At 43.6% G+C, this 22,569-nt stretch overlaps 2 protein-coding genes across 3 annotated transcripts in view; one reads left to right on the forward strand and one right to left on the reverse strand.

Annotated features, from left to right (window-relative positions):
* Window positions 1-952: 952 nt before the first annotated feature.
* On the reverse strand, window positions 953-19,783 carry arhgef33 (Rho guanine nucleotide exchange factor (GEF) 33). Of its 2 annotated transcripts, XM_019864165.1 has the most exons (19): window positions 19,614-19,783; window positions 19,169-19,231; window positions 15,074-15,182; window positions 13,194-13,243; window positions 11,874-12,038; window positions 7,149-7,261; window positions 6,929-7,068; window positions 6,755-6,862; window positions 5,881-6,007; window positions 5,411-5,543; window positions 4,979-5,086; window positions 4,393-4,485; window positions 4,151-4,299; window positions 3,997-4,074; window positions 3,726-3,910; window positions 3,242-3,648; window positions 3,009-3,179; window positions 2,259-2,380; window positions 953-2,175 (listed from the first exon to the last, which is right to left on the reverse strand). In XM_019864165.1, exons 3-19 carry the CDS (start codon window positions 15,132-15,134, stop codon window positions 2,094-2,096), a joined length of 2,292 nt encoding a protein of 763 aa, XP_019719724.1. In that variant the 5' UTR covers window positions 15,135-15,182; window positions 19,169-19,231; window positions 19,614-19,783; the 3' UTR covers window positions 953-2,093. The 2 variants fall into 2 exon arrangements, with proteins under 2 accessions (XP_019719724.1, XP_019719725.1); XM_019864166.1 differs by lacking the exons at window positions 19,169-19,231; window positions 19,614-19,783 and adding an exon at window positions 16,176-16,255.
* Window positions 19,784-20,679: 896 nt separating this feature from the next.
* Window positions 20,680-22,569, forward strand: part of bcl2l11 (BCL2 like 11) — a 15,028-nt gene continuing 13,138 nt past the window's right edge. Inside the window, exons 1-2 of the mRNA XM_019864259.1 lie at window positions 20,680-20,973; window positions 22,420-22,535. Coding sequence (XP_019719818.1) covers window positions 20,966-20,973; window positions 22,420-22,535 — 124 coding nt within the window. The 5' untranslated portion in view covers window positions 20,680-20,965. The remainder of the gene's footprint in view (window positions 20,974-22,419; window positions 22,536-22,569) is intronic.

The following is a 22,569-nucleotide window of genomic DNA, read 5'->3' on the forward strand; positions in this document are numbered from 1 at the left end:
TTTTTTTATTATGATGGCCTTCCCCCTCCAAGTAAACCCAGTGCTGGCCCGGCCGCCCCTGAGATTGTGTCTCCAGCCTTGCTTAAGGGACGAACGGACACCCGGCGTCACAACCGAGCGCTGAAGCGCTTGGCCAGCCGAACCTCCAAAAGTCCCAAGGTTGCCTTCCCATGATGAACATCCTGCGGGTTTTTTTTTTTTTTTTTTAAATTTTCAGTGAAAATGGAAGCAACACCCATCCTTGTCTCGTCATCGGTTGCCGGGTGACGCTCGATATGCTGTTGTGAACAAATTTCTCTTCAGTAATTGCTCTTCTTGACCTTGAGTCTGAACTCCGCCGGACACTTGTTCTTGCTCGACCTCCTCACGTGTCCATTTAAGCTGCTGTGTACGATTTGCCCGTTGTTCTCCCAATTCCGGGAGAGGAATGTGTGGTGAGTCTTTGAATTTCCGAAGCAGGGTCAATTTAGGAACCATCTGAAAATGAGAATGAAGGCAAACTTGAACGTAAACAGGCCATTCCGGTGCCCCATGTGATCGTCTGGACAAGATGGAGAAAAGGTCTCTCCTTGTTTGTATTTTGGGAAGCTGTGAAATGTCTACCAGAAGAGAACTGAATTAATTATATTGTCCAAAACGTAATCGTGACCCACCCCCCCCCCTCCACGAATGATCACGTGGATGTTAAAATGCGGAATTGACTCATTTCATGTGAAACCCACACCGTGTCAATTTAGATTCAGTCGGCCTCGTGATGGTGTGGATTTGTCAAGTCACATTTGACAATATGAATGACACATTTCCACTGAAATGTGTTTTGAATTTTACCTCCTGTTACACAAAAAAAAAAAAAAACGCCCCAATATGTTTTACTCTTACCACCCAGCATATTTAATGTGAACACTGACACAAACACACACTAAATGTCCGACTTTCATCTGTTCTGTTTTGACGCTTTTGTTTATTTTTTGCGTCACACACATATTTGTTTGTGTTTTTTCACGCTGCAATACGCACGTTATGACATGTATATAGTGTAAAATAAAAATGGGTTTGTTTTACATACTGTACAATTGCCTATAATTTTGTTTTGAGAAGTGTAACAAGATTTATGAGGATGAGAGGTTAACACATTAAAAAAAAAAAAATGCGATGCCATATTTCAAATGGTCATTTTGTTGGTTAGATTTAGGGCCCAACCGATTAATCGGTCATCATTAGCGCTTTTAAAATAGGCAAAAATCTGCAATTTTTTTTTCAACTTTCACACATTTTATTTTAGTTTTATTATAACCTGAGACAAAGATAACGACATTCAAACACGCGAACAATAAAAAGGCCTTTTTTTTCAGATTCTGTTCTGTGTTGTAAAATTAAACTACTGGTAAACTGTTGTTAAACGGCTAAATGTTCGTCCTGTAATTGCTAGGGGGGAGGGACTGAAAAGTATTTGTCATTTATTTGACATTTTTTCAAATTAATTGGCTCATTAATCACTTACCGGAATTTTGCTCTGCCCAATATCAAAACTGTCATCGGCCTCAAAAAAATCCATCTTGGTCGGCCGTGGTTTATAGTGATTCAATAATTCAATGCCGCTTGTCGCCAAGTGAGGAAATACATTTGACATTTATTTGTAATAAAATGATACTTAACATCAGCTTACTTGTAACTTTAAAGACAAAAAAAAAAACAAATCCAAATTGGCCTTAATTTCAGAAGCGCTAGCTCAGACATACAAACGTATGCGTGTCTACAATTCGATCAGCACAATATGTCGAAATTGAAGCCAAAGCGTTCACATTTGTGAATAGTCTGCAAAAATCTTGACAATGTCGCCTTGCTGTGTCGTCCACCTGCTTCTGAGTTAGGCGAATTCGCCTTCCCGTTTGAAACTCAGCTCTCAAAGAACTACGTGGAAGTGAGTTGAGAAGTTTTTCGGCTTTGTCGCCATTTTGTTGCACTTGTAAAACTTTTGCGGCAGTGTAAATTTTTCACTCTTTGTGAATTTTAGTTCTTCCACCTGTTGCGCTTTATTTCGGTGCGGTGGATAATCAAAGCGTATTGTGGTGCAGATGCAGTTTAACACGCGCTCACACCGCAGTGCCTCTGATGTCCGCTTGTTGATTTTCGTGACCTTTTTCCGCCGCCTTGTCCTTCTTGTCGTCGCCGCCCCTGTTAGAAAGCAACGGTTTCATCATCGGGCACGCCCTACTTTTTTATTGGACTAAAACAAAACACGGCGTCCCACTTCTTACTTCTTCTTAAAAAGTTTCTTGAAGGAGCTCCTAAAGCCTCCCTTGTCCTGCTTGCGGCTGCGCTCGCTGAAGGGCGTGTGGTGGTGGGTCTCCTCACCGCCCCATGGCTGCGTGGCCTGGTCCTGACAAGAGGAGCGAGCGCAAAGACGTGGGAGTAAATCTCAAGTCTTTCATCTTCCAACTTTCGCGCTAGTGCCAAAGTGACCGGAGCAAAAATTAAACCGGTCTCAATATTTTCTTTTGTCTTCTCACTGAAACTGACGTAAATTTCAGCAGGGCTACTTTCTGATTTATGAAGACACCCCCCCCCCCCCCCCCCCGTTCTACCGTGACTCTAGTGGCGAAAAAAAGTGAAATTCCTTGTCCAAATTCGGTTAAAAAAATTTTTTTTTTACATGCTGGTGTTAAGTTTGTCTGGATAAAAATGAGCATGCCACTTTGTGCTTCATGGGAAATGAGCAAACGTCATGAGTTCTTCCCAAGCCACATTTTTCCCATTTTTTAAAAATTCTGAGAAAAGAAGATAAACGAAATACACGCACCACCTTCTTCAGAATTTAACCATGACCAAAATGATTTGTGATCATTCGTGTAGCCCCAAAAAAATGTGAACCAAACTTGTGACCGTTCCATCGTAATTCCTCCGAAGCATTTTTCTCACGATTATCACCCAAATGTCCTTGTCGCATCTTTTGTGCTCAAAATTGCAACGTGGCGATTGATCATGCCCATCGGTGCGTTTACCCCCACCAAACCAAGCAGCCCGTGAAGGTCGTCGCTCGGCTTCTCGCCGTCCTTCCTGCTCCCCGGCGAGCTGTGGATCTTGCGCGAGGGTGTGGCGCAACCTCTGCTGCCCTGCCGCTCCAGCTTGGCGTGGCCGCCGTCCACCGCCGTGCTGTCCATCTGCAGGCCGTTCAGCGACTGCAAAAGACAGAAAACGCGTCGATGAGTTGCCGAGAATCTTCCGCGGCTGATCTTCTCACCTTGCTTTTTTTGCGCTGGCTGGCCTGAAGGGGGCGAGGGTGAGCGTAGTGCATCAGCACAGCCTCGTTCGGAGGTTTGCTGTACCCGTCGCCCGACGCGTCCCGGTTTGTCGGCACGTGGCGCGACGGGGTCGCGGGAGCTTTCGGACACTTGACGAAGGCGATGTCGATGGACGAGTCGGACGAGGCCGAGGAGCAGCGATCGAACGCGGACGCTTCGTGGAGGGAGCTCCTTTCCTCCTCGTAGAGGCACTCCAGCCCCGGGGGGTCCGGTGGGAGAAGGAACTCCTCCAAGGCGTCGGCCAGAGCCGAGCCCGGCTGGACCTGCCTGAATTCCGACATTCGGGAAGGCGGGTGATGCTGGAAAGAGCGCTCGGATGCTTCGGTTTCGGGAATGCTGCCCAGACCTGGAAGCCAAAAGGTTGGCGAGGTCATTCCGATTTGCATTTATTGATTTTACAGGTAACCCAAGAACCTTCCAAACCTGCGGGTTTGTGTTTGCGCAAGTCCAAGTCGTGGCCGTAGTACTGCAGCTGCGGCGGCGGCCAATCGGCATCGCGGCAGTTGGCTTCGGGCTCCTGCGCGCGATCCCGATCGTGGAAGCGATGGCCGGACTGGATCTGCTCCAGGAGACGCTGCTTGCTGTGTTTGGCCGGGTTCGTGTGCTCCCTTGTCCACGTTGAATGGACCACAAAGAACAAGCTGGTGGGTGAGTTTTTCTTTTTATTTACACAACGATTGTAGCTTGCACTTACAGCAAAGTGCTGTTGTGGGGGTAAGGAGATCCTTGAAGGCCGCCTTCCATGGTCCTCAGAAGCTGCTTCATGGACGACCTGCCGCCGGGGGAACACGCGCACACGTCGTCCGTATTTCCCTCGCTTTGTGTTTTGCCAGTGAGACGGTTGGGACCTTTTGACCTCCTGGCGGTTGTGCATCAGGAGCTCCTGGTTGCGCTGGAGGAGGTGCTGCTGCTGGCTGGAGAAGCTGCGGAACTGCTGGATGCACACCAGCAGTAGGTAGTAGTCTGGGTGCGAGGCCTCCGTCTGCCTCAGCAAGGCCTAAACACACACACACACACAGATGTATACATAAGATACATAAATATAAAAGCACTAAGTGTGGTTTTTTTTTTTGTCTGTATTGTGCTTCACCTGCAACAGCAGCAAGTATTCTGGAATCCTCTGCACCGGTTGCAGGAGCAGCGTGTGCAGGGAGGGTTTGGACTCGTCACCCATGATGTCACTCTTAGAGACAATGAGACCACCAATCACGGCAAGAGCGGGGCGTGGTCCAAGTTGGCCAATCAGTGGGAGGGGGGTATTGACGGAGGGGAGGGGGAGAAGGGGTGGGAAGGAGGGAGAGTGAGGAGGGTGAGAAGGAGGCAGAGGAGAGAGAGAGAGAGATTTTTTTTTTCAGGGTGATTTTTCTTTGTGTTGTTCGTGATTTTTTTTTTTGTGTTTTGGATTACGTGACAGAAATATGAAAATAGGCTCATAGTTTAACAGGCAGCCCAGTGGGCCAGTGGTTAGCGCATCGACCTCACAGCGCAGAGGTACCGGGTTCAGTTCCAGCTCCCGGCCTCCCTGTGTGGAGATTGCATGTTCTGCCCGGGCCTGCGTGGGTTTTCTCCGGGTACTGTGAGGTTCCTCCCACATTCCAAAAACATGCGTGGCAGGCTGATTGAACACTCCAAATTGTCCCTGTTTTTCCATTGCGGGGCCTGTGTTGTGTTTTTACCTCCAGGAAGGCGGAAGATTTGATGGCGTTGGAGGCCAGCATGGTGACCACGGCCAAGCAGTCGGGCAGCTCCTTGAGGTAGGACACGTACAAGTCCAGGAAGTCACTCTGGGGGAGGGGGAGGAAAAAAAACAGTCCACGCCCAAGTCACATACTCAGTGCACAGTGTTGGCAACTGGTTAGTTTTTGGTACAACGAGGGGGATTGTTTCACAACTGTGCTGGCATTTTTTTTTCAGGTCAGGGATTGTGATTGATTAGAAATTGAGGCGTCATGACAGCCAAATGTTTGGCTCTATTGCTCATGATGATTGTCAGCGCATGTATTGGTGACCTGGAAAAGTATATTTCATGCTCATTCCATGAAAAAAATTAATAAAAAATAATGCATCGGCAGTAGATTACGGTGTTGGACTATATTCGGTTACGCGACCTCTTTGCTGGTGAGCCTCATGAAGATATCTCCCATGATGCCTTGCCACTGGCGCCTGAGGATGCGGTCCTGCAGGGTGTGCAGCAGGTCCAGGTGTTGCTGGATCAGGAACCTCAGCGAGCTGGGAAACGGACTGTTGCCCGCCCGGGGAAGACATGACATCATCGATTTTTGTGGATTGTGGTTCCCTCGCGTTTACACTTAATTTGTGATGAACTTTTGTCAAAAGCGGTGTAAAACCCAACGCGATCGCTAGCCAAAGGAATTAAGAATTAGCCATTGTGCTTTTTGTAAACACGTGCATGGAGGTTTGAACCGCAATGACATAAATAGCTACAGTGTCTTATTAGATTTTTTTCCATTTCCTGCTTTCCATTCACTGTAAAAGTTCACTTTAGATCACGGGTGCGCACGGAGGTGTGCCCACTAATCATGAAGTTGTTTTCAGCAGCGACCCCCCCCACACACACCGTTTGTCTTTGGCAGCAAGCGCTTCCGAGCCGTTGAAGGAGATGTTGGCCTTCAGCAGCAGAGACAAGTGGGACACGTAGATCCTCTCCGACTCCAGCAGCTCCAAGGCAGCCTTCTGTCTCATACCTGCAAGAAAAGAAGAAGAAATTGCATTCTTTGTGAATTCCAGCATTTGTGCCTAATTCCATTTGAGGTGGGGAACTAAGTTTTGTTTTGTTTTTTGTTTTTTGGCGTGACTTTATTTTTTTTGTTTTATTTTTTTCTTTTTGTTTCATTTTATTGCTTGATTTTATCTTTTACTTTAATCTCATTTTTTAATTTCACTTGATGATACTCCATTTAGAATTTTTTTGCTGTTTTTTTTTTTTTCATTTTATTGTATCTAGTTTTATTTAACTGGCATTTTCGATCCTACTGGGTTTTTTTAAGCCATTTAGGATTCCGGTGTATTTAGATTTTACTAATTTCAATGAAGGCGACGCGGTGGTTGAATGCTTAGCACATCGGCCTCACAGTGCAGAGGTGCAGAGTTCAATTCCAGCTGCCCTAATTGTATTTCATTTATTATATTCTTTCATTTTGCCTTGTGTTTTATTGTTTCTTATTTTTCATCTGTTTTTTTTTATTACAATAATTTGTATAATTGTTCAAGAAATTAGAAACTATTTTCCTTTTCTCATGGTTTTTGTTATGAATCTATTTCTTGTTGTTTTTTTTGTTTTTTTGTATGTTGTTTGCATTTTGTGACAGTTGCAGTTAAGTGTCCTACAAATAAAGTTTGAGTTTATGGCAAATGAAACATGACCGCATCGATCCACAGCCATTTCCTGATCATTTTGTGTACCTCGTGGGAGTGGGATTGCGTTTTCTCACTGTTTTCATTGAGACTGTCCGGCGTTTCCGTGTCCTCTCTCCCGTTCCTGCCGTCCCCCCACACCGGACTTCTGGACGAAGAGCATCTCTGTTGCTCCGAAGTGGATGCTGGAACATATTTCATTTGATTACATTTCATGGAACATTTTCACAAAACGCCATTTAGCCGCTCACTCTGCGCGGACGCGACACTCCTCTGCGACTGCGGTGACTCGCCAAAGTAGCGCTGGATGATATTGAGCTCCGATTGGCCCGGTGCACAGAGGCGCTCGTCCTCAGATGCGCTCAGCACATCGGACTTAGAGCTCTTCCTGCTTTTGGACCAATCAGAAATACGTGTGAGTCTCTCCTTTACATGGCGAACATATTATGAGCATTACAGTTCAAGGGCTACCTATGTGGGACAGTGATGGGGGTCTCTGGCTGCAACTGTCCTTGCTGCTTGATCAGCTCCTGTTGTCTGTTGGACACGTCGTGGATGTGGAAGAACGCAGCGCTCAGCTCCTCCTGCAAATGGAAACAGGTAAAAGGGTTTTGGGTAGATGGGTTGGTGAGGAGGTGGATTTTTTGGGTTATGGAGCTTGAGCTGTGTCCTGCATGTAGGTAGAAGTTGGACGGGGTACAGCGGGGAGCGAAGTAGGTTGGCAGGTAAACAGAGTTAGGGGAGAAGTTAATGGGTTAAGAAAAAAAATTAACATTTTCGAGCCGCCTAGTCAAAGTGTGAATTTGAATCCGATTGAGATGCGGTGGTGTGACTTTAAATGATCAGTTCAGGCTAGAAAACCCTCCAACATGGCAGAGACGAAGCAATTCTGTGAAGAAGAACAGTGGGTCAAAATTCCTCCACGGCGATGTGACTCACTATTATCGGAAACGCTGGATTTCAGTTTTTGCAGCCAAGGGTGGAGCAACCCATTATTAGGTTCAGGGGGCAATTACAGGTAGGTTTGGATTTTGGATATTAAAATTGGTCTGATGAACTGAAATCTTTGTGTGTGATAAGTATGCAAGAACACAAAAATCAGGAAACGGGCAAATACTTTTTCACGGCACTGTAGATTGGAATGTGAAGCTGAGTTTGAGACATTGTACAGTGTAGGGAGAGTATGACAAGTAGGTAGGCTAAGGAAGTAGGTAGAAAGGAGTCGGGTAGGTAAGGTTTTTTGGGGGTTTTTTTTGCTAAAAACGCCTTCCGACACATGCTCGTTTTTTTGGGCTGCCAAAAACGCCTTACTATACTATGTCGTTTTTTTTCGGCAAAAAACGCCGTGCTATACATGGTCATTTTTTTCCGCTAGAAAACGCCTCACTCTACATGCTCGTTTTTTGGGGTGCCAAAAACGCCTTACTATACTATGTCGTTTTTTTTCGGCAAAAAACGCCGTGCTATACATGGTCATTTTTTTCCGCTAGAAAACGCCTCACTCTACATGCTCGTTTTTTGGGGTGCCAAAAACGCCTTACTATACTATGTCGTTTTTTTTCGGCAAAAAACGCCGTGCTATACATGGTCATTTTTTTCCGCTAGAAAACGCCTCACTCTACATGCTCGTTTTTTGGGGTGCCAAAAACGCCTTACTATACTATGTCGTTTTTTTTCGGCAAAAAACGCCGTGCTATACATGGTCATTTTTTTCCGCTAGAAAACGCCTCACTCTACATGCTCGTTTTTTGGGGTGCCAAAAACGCCTTACTATACTATGTCGTTTTTTTTCGGCAAAAAACGCCGTGCTATACATGGTCATTTTTTTCCGCTAGAAAACGCCTCACTCTACATGCTCGTTTTTTGGGGTGCCAAAAACGCCTTACTATACTATGTCGTTTTTTTTCGGCAAAAAACGCCGTGCTATACATGGTCATTTTTTTCCGCTAGAAAACGCCTCACTCTACATGCTCGTTTTTTGGGGTGCCAAAAACGCCTTACTATACTATGTCGTTTTTTTTCGGCAAAAAACGCCGTGCTATACATGGTCATTTTTTTCCGCTAGAAAACACCTCACTCTACATGCTCGTTTTTTGGGGTGCCAAAAACACCTTACTATACATGGTCGTTTTTTTTTTGGTTTTTTTTTTTTGCTAAAAACGCCTTCCGATACATACTCGTTTTGTGGGGGCTAAAAACGCCGTGCTATACATGGTCATTTTTTTCAGCTAAAAAAAGGCCTTACTCTACATGCTCATTTTTTTGGGCTCCCAAAAACGCCTTACTATACATGGTCGTTTTTTTTTTTTTGTTTTGTTTTTTTTTGCTAAAAACGCCTTCCGATACATGCTCGTTTTGTGGGGGCTAAAAACGCCGTGCTCTACATGGTCATTTTTTTCGGCTAAAAAAATGCCTTACTCTACATGCTCGTTTTTTTGGGCTCCCAAAAACGCCTTACTATACATGGTCGTTTTTATTTATTTATTTTTTTGCTCTAAACGCCTTCCGATACATGCTCGTTTTGTGGGGGCTAAAAACGCCGTGCTATACATGGTCATTTTTTTCCGCTAGAAAACGCCTCACTCTACATGCTCGTTTTTTGGGGTGCCAAAAACGCCTGAATATACATGGTCGGTTTTTTTTTTTTTTTTTTTTTCTAAAAATGCCTTCCGATAAATGATTGTTTTTTTACTATCCATGGTCGTATTTTTTTTGTTTTTTTTTTGTTTTGTTTTTTTTGTTGCTAAAAATGCCTTCCGATACATGCTCGTTTTATGGGGGCTAAAAACGCCATGCTATACATTGTCAGTTTTTTCGGCTAAAAACACCTTACTCTCCATGCTCGTTTTTTGGGGCTGCCAAAAACGCCTTACTATCCATGGTCGTATTTTTTTTGTTTTTTTTTTGTTTTGTTTTTTTTGTTGCTAAAAATGCCTTCCGATACATGCTCGTTTTATGGGGGCTAAAAACGCCATGCTATACATTGTCAGTTTTTTCGGCTAAAAACACCTTACTCTCCATGCTCGTTTTTTGGGGCTGCCAAAAACGCCTTACTATCCATGGTCGTATTTTTTTTGTTTTTTTTTTGTTTTGTTTTTTTTGTTGCTAAAAATGCCTTCCGATACATGCTCGTTTTATGGGGGCTAAAAACGCCATGCTATACATGGTCATTTTTTTTCGCTAAAAAACGCCTTACTCTACATGCTCGTTTTTTTTGGGCTGCCAAAAAAGCCTCACTACACGTGGTCGTTTTTTTTGGGGTTTTTTTTTTGCTAAAAACGCCTTCCGATACATGCTCGTTTTTTTGGGCTGCCAAAAACGCCTTACTATACATGGTCATTTTTATTTATTTATTTTTTTGCTCTAAACGCCTTCCGATACATGCTCGTTTTGTGGGGGCTAAAAACGCCGTGCTATACATGGTCATTTTTTTCGGCTGAAAAACGCCTGACTCTACATTCTTGGTTTTTTGGGCTGCCAAAAACGCCTTACTGTACATGGTCGGTTTTTTTTTTTTTTGCTAAAAACGCCTTCCGATACATGCTCGATTTATGGGGGCTAAAAACGCCATGCTATACATGGTCATTTTTTTCGGCTGAAAAACGCCTGACTCTACATTCTTGGTTTTTTGGGCTGCCAAAAACGCCTTACTATACATGGTCGTATTTTTTTTGTTTTTTTTTTTTGTTGCTAAAAACGCCTTCCGATACATGCTCGATTTATGGGGGCTAAAAACGCCATGCTATACATGGTCATTTTTATTTATTTTTTTGCTAAAACCACCTTCCGATACATGCTCGATTTATGGGGGCTAAAAACGCCATGCTATACATGGTCATTTTTATTTATTTTTTTGCTAAAACCACCTTCCGATACATGCTCGATTTATGGGGGCTAAAAACGCCATGCTATACATGGTCATTTTTTCGGCTAAAACACGCCTCACTCTACATGCTCGTTTTTTTGGGCTGCCAAAAACGCCTTACTGTACATGGTCGATTTTATTTATTTTTTTGCTAAAAACACCTTCCGATACATGCTCGTTTTGTGGGGGGTAAAAACGCCATGCTATACATGGTCATTTTTTTCGGCTAAAAAACGCCTCACTCTACATGCTCGTTTTTTTGGGCTGCCAAAAACGCCTTACTATACATGGTCGGTTTTTTTTTTTTTTTTGCTAAAAATGCCTTCCGATACATGATCGTTTTATGGGGGCTAAAAACGCCATGCTATACATTGTCAGTTTTTTCGGCTAAAAACACCTTACTCTCCATGCTCGTTTTTTGGGGCTGCCAAAAACGCCTTACTATCCATGGTCGTATTTTTTTTGTTTTTTTTTTGTTTTGTTTTTTTTGTTGCTAAAAATGCCTTCCGATACATGCTCGTTTTATGGGGGCTAAAAACGCCATGCTATACATGGTCATTTTTTTTCGCTAAAAAACGCCTCACTCTACATGCTCGTTTTTTTTGGGCTGCCAAAAACGCCTTACTATACATCGTCGTTTTTTTTTTTTTTTTTGTTGTTTTTTTTTTTTTTTGCTCTAAACGCCTTCCAATACATGCTAGCTTTGTGGGGGCTAAAAACGCAGTGCTATACGTGGTCATTTTTTTTCGGCTGAAAAACACCTTACTCTACATGCTCGTTTTTTTTGGGCTGCCAAAAAAGCCTCACTACACGTGGTCGTTTTTTTTGGGGTTTTTTTTTTGCTAAAAACGCCTTCCGATACATGCTCGTTTTTTTGGGGGCTAAAAACGCCGTGCTATACATGGTCATTTTTTTCGGCTAAAAACGCCTTACTCTCCATGGTCAGTCGGTAGGACCTCGATTTTGGCAGGTAGATAGGAATGATGGAGGTTGGTACAGTTAGTGTTCCGTATCAGGAGCTCTGTAAAATGTGTAGGAGTTTGTGTTTGGTAGGTGACCGAGCACAACACACACCTCAGTGTGTGTAGATAAACAAATAGTGTCATCCATAAATCGTCCTTGTGTGAGTCCCGATGAATGGCTACCTCTTAATGTCTAAAATAGCCGCCTTCCTGTCTAATATATTACATTACTCTGCTGCCTCCATTCAGTCAGATGTTCCTCATTAGGCTACTGATGCTTTTCCACATCCATCGAGAACACACTCATCGTGCATGTGTGTGTGTATGTGCATTGGATGAGGAAGGTTCACTTCATGGTGTGATCAGCACCTTGAAAGTGTTGAGCGTGTTCTTAAGACCCATAATCTTATCATCCACGTCGCTCTGGTGAGCCTGCAGGCTCTCTTCCAGCCGCCGGTCCTTCTTGTGCAGCTCGCACAATTCCACCAGGCAATCGCGGAGCCCCTCGCGCAGCTCCGCCACCAGGCCTTGAAGCTGCGTGGTTAGAACATCATTGATTGTTTATATTTTAGATTTGATGGACGGATGCATGGCGTATTTGCTTTTATTTGAAAGGTTTAGAAAAGGCGAGAGATGTTTGGTGGAAATGAAATGACACAAACCGTTAAGATGTGAATTCAGAGATTTGTTTCTACATTTGTTGTACATGTTTGAAGAGTAATTGCTCTAAAGACTGAGAACTATGTAGTACGCAATTATGCCACGTTGATCCCTTTTTCACCATTTTAGTTTTCTTGATTTTTTTTTTTTGGGGGGGGGGGGTCTTTACTAAAACGACCCCGCACAAAGCACTAATATCGAGCGAATATACGAACTTGAGTGCCTTTGTTCACATCAGCAGTTTTCTACGAGCTGTGCCCTCCAACCCCCTCCCCCCAAAAAATTCAATCTATGGTTTGCTGGCGTGGCCACTTCAGAGCGCCATGTTGTTGGCAGTGAGTTAGCACACGTCACGTAGTTATACTTCACGTCAGGTAGAAGACTTATTTGCGAGATATAGAATTGGGGATTTTCATTCAAAGAAATATTTGAAATCAGTCTGTGAGTAATGTATGAATGAAAATACTGTAATATACAAGATTCACCTTTTGAAAGGGATTCCTGAAACGTCAGAGCCTTCGGGTGCAGCAGACACCAAATGGAGAGTGGGGTTTAAAAAAAAATAAAATAAAACGCATGCCTCCCGCCTGATGCCTTTCACATGACCCGCACGCAGAGATGGAAAGATGGAGGACAGAAAGAGCGAGCGAGAGACAGAAAGTGTCCTTGCCTTGAGGTGATTCACTTATCCTGGGAAATGTGAACATGCGTATGGAACTTGATGTTTTCTGATCACTATGACGTCAAAATGCCGGCGTCGTGTTGACTGGCACTGTTAACAGTGTTCATTATTGTAGATTTTCACTCGTGTACAACTGCGCCACGTTAAAACTGTTTTCATTTTCGTGTTGAGGGCATGATGGAAACTCAGGCCTGAAGTCTCCCTGCTGCTTGATTAATTAAGTAAATTGTTTTCATGTTAAACTGGTGTATATGATTAGAATTCTGGTTGGGGGTTGACAGCATAAAACTTTTTAACATAAAATACATGTAAATAGTTAGCGGGACAATGCTAACAATGCTTCTTACCTGCGCTACCTCCATGTGAGCATCCTGCACACTTTTATCTTCTTCTTTATCTGGACAAATAAAAGCACAATTGAGTTCCAAATACAAAAATAAATGAAAATAAACAAATGTAGAAGCCACAAAATGGCACCAAAGCACTTTTTTCCCCATTTGACAGAGCTATGGCTTAGCGAATTGAAGCTCCTCCCCTCGGCTCAATAAACACACAGCTATACCGTTCGTTAGATGGCACCAAAATATAATATTTTAATGCAGTGGTGCCTTGGAATAGCAGCACTGAACTGAACTTCACCTCAGGAAGAAATTTGGCAGATAGTGTCCAATTAAAAAAAAAATAAAAAATGTTTATTCTCAAACCAGCTAGCTTAATGCTATACACAATGCCAAACTCCAACGATGGGCTCAGGAAGCTAGCATTGATGTTGTAGTTAGAACTCTTTCACGGTATCATAATGCATGCATGCTTGGAAGTACACGCCATTCTTCTCCACACGTCATTCATACATATTCCCGAATGGAGAAAGTACCGTTTGTGCGCAATTTACGTCTCTGCGACATGCAACGTGACATTAGCCTCACAACGATCTCCATTTGTCCCATGAATGTCAAAGGTGAGCAGCGCTGTGTGAAATACACACTCAGCATTGACAACACACACAGACGACGAACCTGGCTTGAAGGCACGGCAAAGTAACTTTGCTGTCATGTGAACAGACGCACAAGAAAGGACACAGTGTTGCTACCCTGACATGCCGGAGGGCTGCTCAAAGGGCGCGAAAGGCAAATTATACTAGAAAAACAAATTTGTTACATTCCAGCAATTTACAACAACACAAAAATACACATCATATACGAGAAAATGTGACTATTGCCAAAATGTGATTGATGCCAGACTGATTTAGAACCATATTCCATTTCCTAAATAATAAAAGCCATGTATGTAGACGTGTTTATTGTTGAGTAATGCAAGGCGAACTCGTCCAAAATACAGTATCGTTCCAAGATGTGAAGCAAGTCTCGTACCACTGGCACGAGAGCAGAGCATGTGACTTTTTCATTGTTTCACCATCAAGTCAAAATTGGAATTTTAGGACATGATTTATCCACTAACACCTACTCCCTACACTTATTCGGTAATATAAGAAACTAACAAAAAATAAAATAAATCACTCCGGTGTGCATGACAACGTACATCTGCAAAACATACTGTACAACATACTGTTCTTCGATAACAATTTTGGGGGAAAATGGACAAACTTTATTCATTCTTGAAATTTCCATGAGTAACCACCCAAAATGCATAATAAAGAGTGTTGACTAATTGTCAAAACATTGTTGAGGGGATGGGGGGGAGGTTAGTGATGTGATTCTGTCCTATAATCCATGAAAAGAGTTGAAGTACTGTCTAAAAGTCATTTCTGAAGGAGAGCTTTATGAGCCCACAACTCCCATCCTAAGTATGAAAACAAATGCTTAACTTTGCATTGTTTACCCGTGGAACTTGGGAAAATGCTTTCAAGACACTGATTATAAAAAATATAAAAAAAATAAATAAATAATCATTTTATCAAGACATTTTGGATAGTAGTATGCACCTGACAGTTTTAAGAAGCCACTTTTCCGTTCCCAAGTTCTATTTACAAAATCAAGACTTTAGTAGAGAGTATGAAGTAGTTTCGCAAACTCTGCTGACATGTCAGTCAAAGACTATATAGTGATATACAGGTACTGGAGTGCAGACTCAGCTCCTCATTTAGCTTATCAGTACGGCAGTAATATTAGTAGTTCATATCACAGACTTGTGCTCTTCCTTTTTATGTTTTACTGTCTGAGCGAAGTGTAGTAAAATGACCCCCACCCCACACAAAAAAAAATCATACCTTTTTTGCGTGGTGACACATTTTCTGTGTAATCCTGACCTTCTTGTGGATCATCCTCCATATTTTAATCCTTCCAGTGCAGTCCACTCTTTGCATGCGTTGTCACCTCCTGTAAAGAACGAGAAGAACATGGAAGAAGATGCTGACGATGATGATGATTAAATCGAAGGGCCTGCATTAGCGTCCCACCCCTGCAAACAGCACGTGAGTCCTGTGATTTGTCTTGTGCACACAAACGGGTCTTTGTTTGTGCGGAGGCCGCACAGGCAGATGTTAAAGCATCAAATCTGTTCATTTTTCGGCTATTTATTGTCACGCCCAGATTAATTTTACTGTCAAACTAAACATAAAAACAAAGAGAATTGCACATTGTGTATTTAAAACAACATCAACAACTTGGCCTTAAATTCTGGTCGTGTAATGTTAGCACATAGTGGGAAACACCATCGTCTACAAAATAGCATCTATATAGTCGCATTCTAACCCTTTGAGCAATTAATATTTGAACACAAACAGTGGAGCAGCACATATAGACAGATCATATAGCAATACTCATAAGTACATTCTTCATTCTCGATAAAGAACAAATAATACTGCTGCAGCTTCCTGAAAAGCTGAGATCAGCTCCATGGACAATAGATCTGTGGGTTTGTATTAAATCATGACAGAAGGAGCACAATGAATGAATCAATCGAAGCAAAAATAATTGAATTAAAAGAACTGGATTTTAAAGTACGTTTTGGGCGTTTTGTTTCACCATCAGGTCACATCGCAACCGTTTGGTAAAGGATTCCATTTTTTGAAACCAAAAGGAAATATAAAATGCTTACTTTTTGCTGTGGTGGTTGTTTTCAGATACTTTTTGAAAAAAAGGTACTCTGGTAAAGGTAGAAGTTCTAATTCAACTGCTTTACTTCGGTAAAAGTAAAAATAGGACCATGTGAAATGTTTTGTGATTGTTTGCGTGCGTGTGCTGCATTCAAGCACGCTGACATGGTGAGAACCGCGTGGACAGAAGTATTGGGACATGAGGGCATGACGCAAGCAGGAAGTAAACACAACACTGACTTGACGCTATGACAGTTTTTGCATTAATTCTTACCTTTCCTCTCTCCTTCCTTTCCTCCCTTTCAGCCTTCCTCATTTCACTCATTCTGTGCCCTTCTCTCCTTTGTTTTTATTCCTGTCAACGTTTTGTCCTTGCCTCGATCCTTTTGTCCTCTCTTTAGTGGTCACTCCTTTCGTTACCTCCAACCTTCCCTCGATACCTCCTCATTTTCTTCCTTTTTTTACTCCATCTTTACATCTTCTTTCTTTTATCCCCGCTTTTCTTCCCTTCCTGTTTTCTTTCTTCACCCCTCCCACTTTTGATTCTCTTCCTTTCCTTCAATCTTATTTTTCCTCCATTCCTTCCTTGATTGGTTCATTCTTTCTTTCCCTCTGTCACCTTCCTCTCATTCTACCTGCTATCTCGGACTTCCTTTCCTGGTTTCCTTTTTCCACCCTCCCGTTCTTCCTTCTTAACTTCGTGCTATCCATTCTTTGGACGTCTTTCTTCGCTCCCTTCCATTTTCCTTTCTTCCGTCCTTCTTCCGCTCTCATTTCTTCTCTGTGTATACCTTCCTTCCCTTCTTCCTCCTTCCTTTATCGGCCATCCCGATAACCTGTCCTTTCTTTCCTCCCATTTCTTCCCGCACAGCCCTCTCCGGTCTCCGCGTTAATTCTTTCTTCTTCCCTTCTTCTTTGCTTTTCAATTTTTGAACACGTGAGGACCTCTGTCGGTCATTATTGTGTATTGCGTCTTTTACACTGTGTGTCTTCACGTCGGAGGAAGTCTGAGACAGTGTTTCCTCCGCGTTTGGAATTCCCAAGTGTATCGGAAAAAAACTGAAGGGTGAAATATGTGTTTCATGGGACATGAACTTCCTTCCTTTGGCGCTATATAAATAAAATTGGATTGAACGACGACGGCGATGATGATGATGTAACAACTCGCAGCAGCCTCTCACACGTGCTGCGCGTATTCGCCACACCACATCTGCACGCCTTGACTCCACAGGTGCAAAAAAAGGATGTGTACATGTGTGGCATGCGTGTGCATGACCACATCACATGCACACACGCACGTGAACACCTGTGCCCTGGCAAACTCATGGCGGGAGGAAAAGCAACAGTGCTGTCCGCTTCCTGTGTATAAATAAATTCAGCAGTGTTGTCCGCTTCCTGTGTTTAAAGTCACACTTCAGGCTAATTATGTCGTTGCACTGATAATTTGTTTTTGGTTCAGGATCTTCATCTACAGAAAAGTGCATGCATTTGACGAATATTTTGTTTTACTGTATATGTGTCTCCGTGCACGTGTGTGTGAATGTTGGACAGTTCGTCTTTTTATGCCACTTTTTGTCACTGAGCTTTTTTTATTGCCAAATGTTTGATTTTTTTAATGTTGTTTAAATACAGAATGTGTTTTCTCCGTCTCAGTGCGTGTGTGTCTCGTGATGTCTAAAAGACAAAAAAAAACGGCGTTACTCACGGCGTTACTCTTAATGAGCATTATTATCTTTGTAATGGCACATTTCTATTTTTTTCCTGTATGTTTTGTTTTGTGGCTAACGCGCGCACACACACACGCACACACGCGCACACACGCGCACGTCGCACACACACACGTACACCCAAACCACAAAATGTCTCTTCTCCAAAATATGAAAGATGTCAAAAACGCAAGCCCTTTGACACCTTTCAGCCCGTAACCTTTCCAGTCTTCCCTCACATGCCCACGCAACAACAACAACACACACACACACACACACACACACACACACACACACACACACACACACACACACACACAATGTCGTTGGTAAGGTGACACAAAGGACAACCAGTGAGTTCCTTCTGTGTGCCTTTAAATACAATAGCATCACTTTACACACATTTTTAACTTAAAAAAAAAGTCGTATATTTTTTGCATGGTCCTATGACAGCATGCAGATTCTTTGTCAAAATCGTGATGTTCCTGCTGACATTGTGAAGACCTTGATTCACATGTGCGTGGGGGGAAACACCATCAGCTCCTGCCCCCCCCCCAACCTTTGAATCTTTTATCTGAATATCTGCATCCTGCTGCCAAAATATCACCTGGTTGTAGGCGCGCTTGTGCGAATGCGCAATGCGCCGTCGGTGGAAATTCGCACACAAAAACACGTGAAGTTGAAAATACATGAAGAGAAAAATTGGTGAGAAAATGTCAGCAGGTTGTGTCATTGTGTCACAACACATGCTGGAGCCTTTTCGTGACATTTAGACACGCACGCGCACACACACATGCACACACAGGGCTATGTTGTTTCGACCACACAGCAGTCTTTTTTTTTTATATAAATGAATTTTTCATCACAAAAAAAAAAGCTCCTGTTATGTGACAGATTCCATCTTGTTTTTTAATTTTATATTTTTATTTTACGTGGATATTTTTTAATTATCTACGAATACATAATAAAAAGGAAAATGACTGCATTAGAAAAATAAGATGCGTGTGTGTGTGTGTGTGTGTGTGTGTGCGTGTGTGTGTGTGTGTGTGTGTGTGTGTGTGTGTGTGTGCCACTGCTGTTTAATCACAGCCAAGTGAGAACAACTGTACTAGCACACCAGTGCAAATCCTCAACAAGCGGAGAACACATGCGTGGGTGCCCCCCTCTGCCCCCCCCCCACACACACACAAGCATGTACACAAGCACTTAAATTCTTTACTGTGTGTAATTTAAACCCAAAGAAGAGACAAGGGCAGCCAGAATGTAAGATAAATTAGTATTGTGACCAATTAACAGTGAAAACAACAATTTTGTACAGTCACATTGTGACATATTGGCAAAGAGGGAGGACGACAATATTTTCAGATCCCTCCTGTTAAACGAGATCCACTTGTGATCTGAGACTGGGTCATTCGAGGACATTGACGGGGTTGTTCTTGAAGCCACTCCTTCCATATCTCGGCTGTGTGCTTAGAAACGTTGAACTGCCGAAAGATAAACCCTCAACCAGTCTGAGGTCAACACTGCTGCTGTAGGCCACGACTCACGCCCACACACTCACCCCTAGACGAACCGGCTTCTGCTCCGGTTGTCACTCAGTCGGCCATACCCCTGAAAGGCACACCTTCAACAACACACCAATACATGATATGACATTTTGCAACAATACGGCACTATTTCTCTTTATCAAAACGGGAAATTAATTTGACATATACGCCACTGTTAGAAACGTACCCAGAGGCATTCAGCTCACATGTAAATACATTCAAGTATTGTATTAACACACTTTTACAGGGAACTTACGCAACCTCTGCGTGAAAGGGGTGATTAAGGACCCGTGTGTGTTTGTGTGTGTGTCACATAGCTGTGACCTCTCACAGGATGGTGTTAGGTCTTCAGAGTCACAGCGCTATTGTGTCCCGACCTCTCAAGTTGCACCCAGTCAATATCATGAAGCACGCGCGTGCACACACACACATACACACACACCATGCACACACACACACCAACTATTAGTCCAGGTGGCTGCTATTGTCCGATGAGGAGAGTTGGGGGTAGAGGTCATGGATCACCGCATGGGAACCAATTGGCGTTCCATTAGTGGAGCATTGCATTTGGTATTAGCTCATGAAAAGGCGCACGGGCACGCACGCACACACACACACACACACACACACACAAACACACACACGCACACACACACACACACACACACACACACACAGAGGGGTCACCATACAAGTAAGTTTACACTTGTATGGTGGTGTTTACTGGCTGGTACTGTTGTCAATTTGTTCAACATGTAGCATGTAGTGTGGAGCAGTGCTAATTTAGTATATATAAACATATGTGTGTGTGTGCGCGGCACCGTGGGCGACTGGTTAGCACACCAGCCTCACAGTGCAAAGGTCCAGGGTTCAACTCTGACTCCAGCCTTCCTGTGTTGGGTTTGGATGTTCTCCCCGTGTCTGCGTGGGTTTTCTCTGGGTATTTCAGATTCCTCCCACATTCCAAAAACATGTGCAGCATGTTCATTGAACACTCTAAATTGTCCCTAGGCGTGACTGTTAGCACGAATGGTTTGTTCGTCGATGTTTGCCCTGCGATTGGGTGACAACCAGTTCAGGGTGTCGGCCGCCTACTGCCCGAAGACAGCTGGGTTAGGGTCCAGCACGCCCGAGACCCTCAAGAGGAAAAGCGGATTAGATAATGGATGGATATGCAGAATCTATAGCTAGATAGATAAATAGATATAACGCAATGTGCCCTTTACTTAATATTTTGATTAACTCATTCAGTACCAGCCATTTTCAGACCCGTATAAAAAAGAAAGCTTGGAAAAAAGAAAACCTAAGTACATGGGATTAAATGTGTGAAGTCTGAAAATACATACAAATATGTCTTTGGGAGTGAATGAGTTAAAAAAGAGGTACAATTGCAAAAGAAACAAACCTTCAGCTGCCTTACTGCACTTGGCCCATCAGGGGGCAGTGGCGACAGAGTAAAAAGCCAGTTGTGGAGTCAGGCCTGAGGCCCCGCCCACGATGCTGAATACAAATAACCCCGACGCGCAGCCGGAGACCCTAGTAGGAGAGACGACCGCCGGTCGGTGAGCACCTAGCGGAACACAGGAAGGAAACCTCACACAAAAGACATTCCGTTGGACTTGTTGATCTACTCTCACACATTGTTCAACACGGATTTGTTCAGCACAACTTTGAGGATTTATTTGGACTTTTCTCCGGGGAACTACTTCATTCGACTCACTGGTATTTTTGTCGATATTGTTGTTATTACTTCGAAATACAGATAATTTAAACAGTGTTCGACGAGCCCGTCGACATGTGTCACCACTGACATGCAAAGGTGAGTCCGAACCGGATGCGAACGGTACTTATTTTCTCATATTTATTGGCTTTTGTAACAATTACGAAGTCGCGATTGCCTCGGGGCTCGCCGGCGCGTCAGCTGTCACGCTGCGTCGCTTCAAGGCAACACATTTCCAAACATAATTGCTTAAGAACGAATTCAAATTAATCTTTATAAGCGTGTTTTTTAGAATATTTGTCCCCTCAAAGGGTCTTAATAATATAGCTTATAGGGACTTTACTGTTTCTTGATTCTTTTTTGTTTCCCTGACTTTGGGTCCCATTGAATGGTGCGTTTACGGTCTTCACTAAATACATTTGAGGCGCTATAATTAAGCAAAAACAACAACAGCGTCGATGTTTTTAATAGTGTTTTAAAGTGTCGAATCTCCACGAGTTCGCGGGGTTCACGCCCCCCCCCCCTCCCGCCCTCGTTTTTTTTTCTTTCGTGGTGTTACGTGACAGGTCGGCGCAGACTGGTTCACCTGCATGTTTTTTTTTCGGAATGGTGAGAATAATAATAACAATAAAAAACACATAGGGAGCGAACAGACTGACGCCGGTTTTCGGTGCGGTGGAGAGGAGATGCTTGTGTGGGCATTGGCCTGCTGAGGGCGCGCATGTCTCACGTGCAGACGAGGACGCGCGCACGCTACAAATAATAACAACGACATGTCGCGTCAATAAAAATAATGGTGACAATTTCAATGTTTGACATATGACTGGAACAAATCATGTTGTCACATTATTAACATTGCGCAAAGACGGTGATTAATCGGCGCAAAATTTGGCTCTATTGCCCCCCCCCCTCCCCACTCAAAAAAAAGAATAATAATGCAAAAGAATAACTTTAAAATGAGAATTAACGCGCATCCAATGTGTCGGCAACCAGGAGAGTCTTTGTGGCTGCGCGCCGAGGAAGTCGCTTTCAGTTTGGACAAACAGGAAGAGATACATTTTCCACTCCCCACGAATATATAAATACTGTCATGCCATTTACTTTTCAGCAGTTTGGTTCACGGGTAAAAGCGTGAAAACAATCACCTGAGAGAGTAATCGACTGAAAGAGTCACTGCATGGTGTGGTAGGTGAGGGTTAATAAGACAACAAAAAATTGGCTGCGATAATATTTTTCCCCTTTGACCATGTTGGGATGTGACGCATTTTGAAAGTGTGCTTCCTTTTCACACGCGAGGCTCGACAAAGTTCCACAGAAAAAAAATACTTTCAATACTTTACACCGGCGCCACTTTGGACGCCGTGGAACTTGAGGAGAAATTCTGCAGGGCGACCGGTGGGTGATACACTCAAATTCCTTTCGGTGGTAAAAAGTGTAATCCGATTGAAGACGAAAGGACACGCCGCAGCCTTTAGAGGGGGAGACGCAGGAGTCGAATGGTTCTGGCAACTCGCGTTGACGGTGCCGTCGCGTTCACCTCCGCAGATCTCACGGGGCTGCAGTGACCACAGAAGCGACCGCAGGACGTCCGCGGCCTCAGCCGAGCGAGAGCCGCAAAGAGCAGCGGGACTCCGGCGTCTGCTGGCCCGATACCGAGGGAGGCGGTGCAGGAGGATCACCCGCCGCGGTCGCGCC

Source organism: Hippocampus comes, unplaced genomic scaffold (assembly GCF_001891065.2).
Source record: "Hippocampus comes isolate QL1 unplaced genomic scaffold, H_comes_QL1_v1.1 scaffold57, whole genome shotgun sequence".
NCBI lineage: Eukaryota > Metazoa > Chordata > Actinopteri > Syngnathiformes > Syngnathidae > Hippocampus > Hippocampus comes.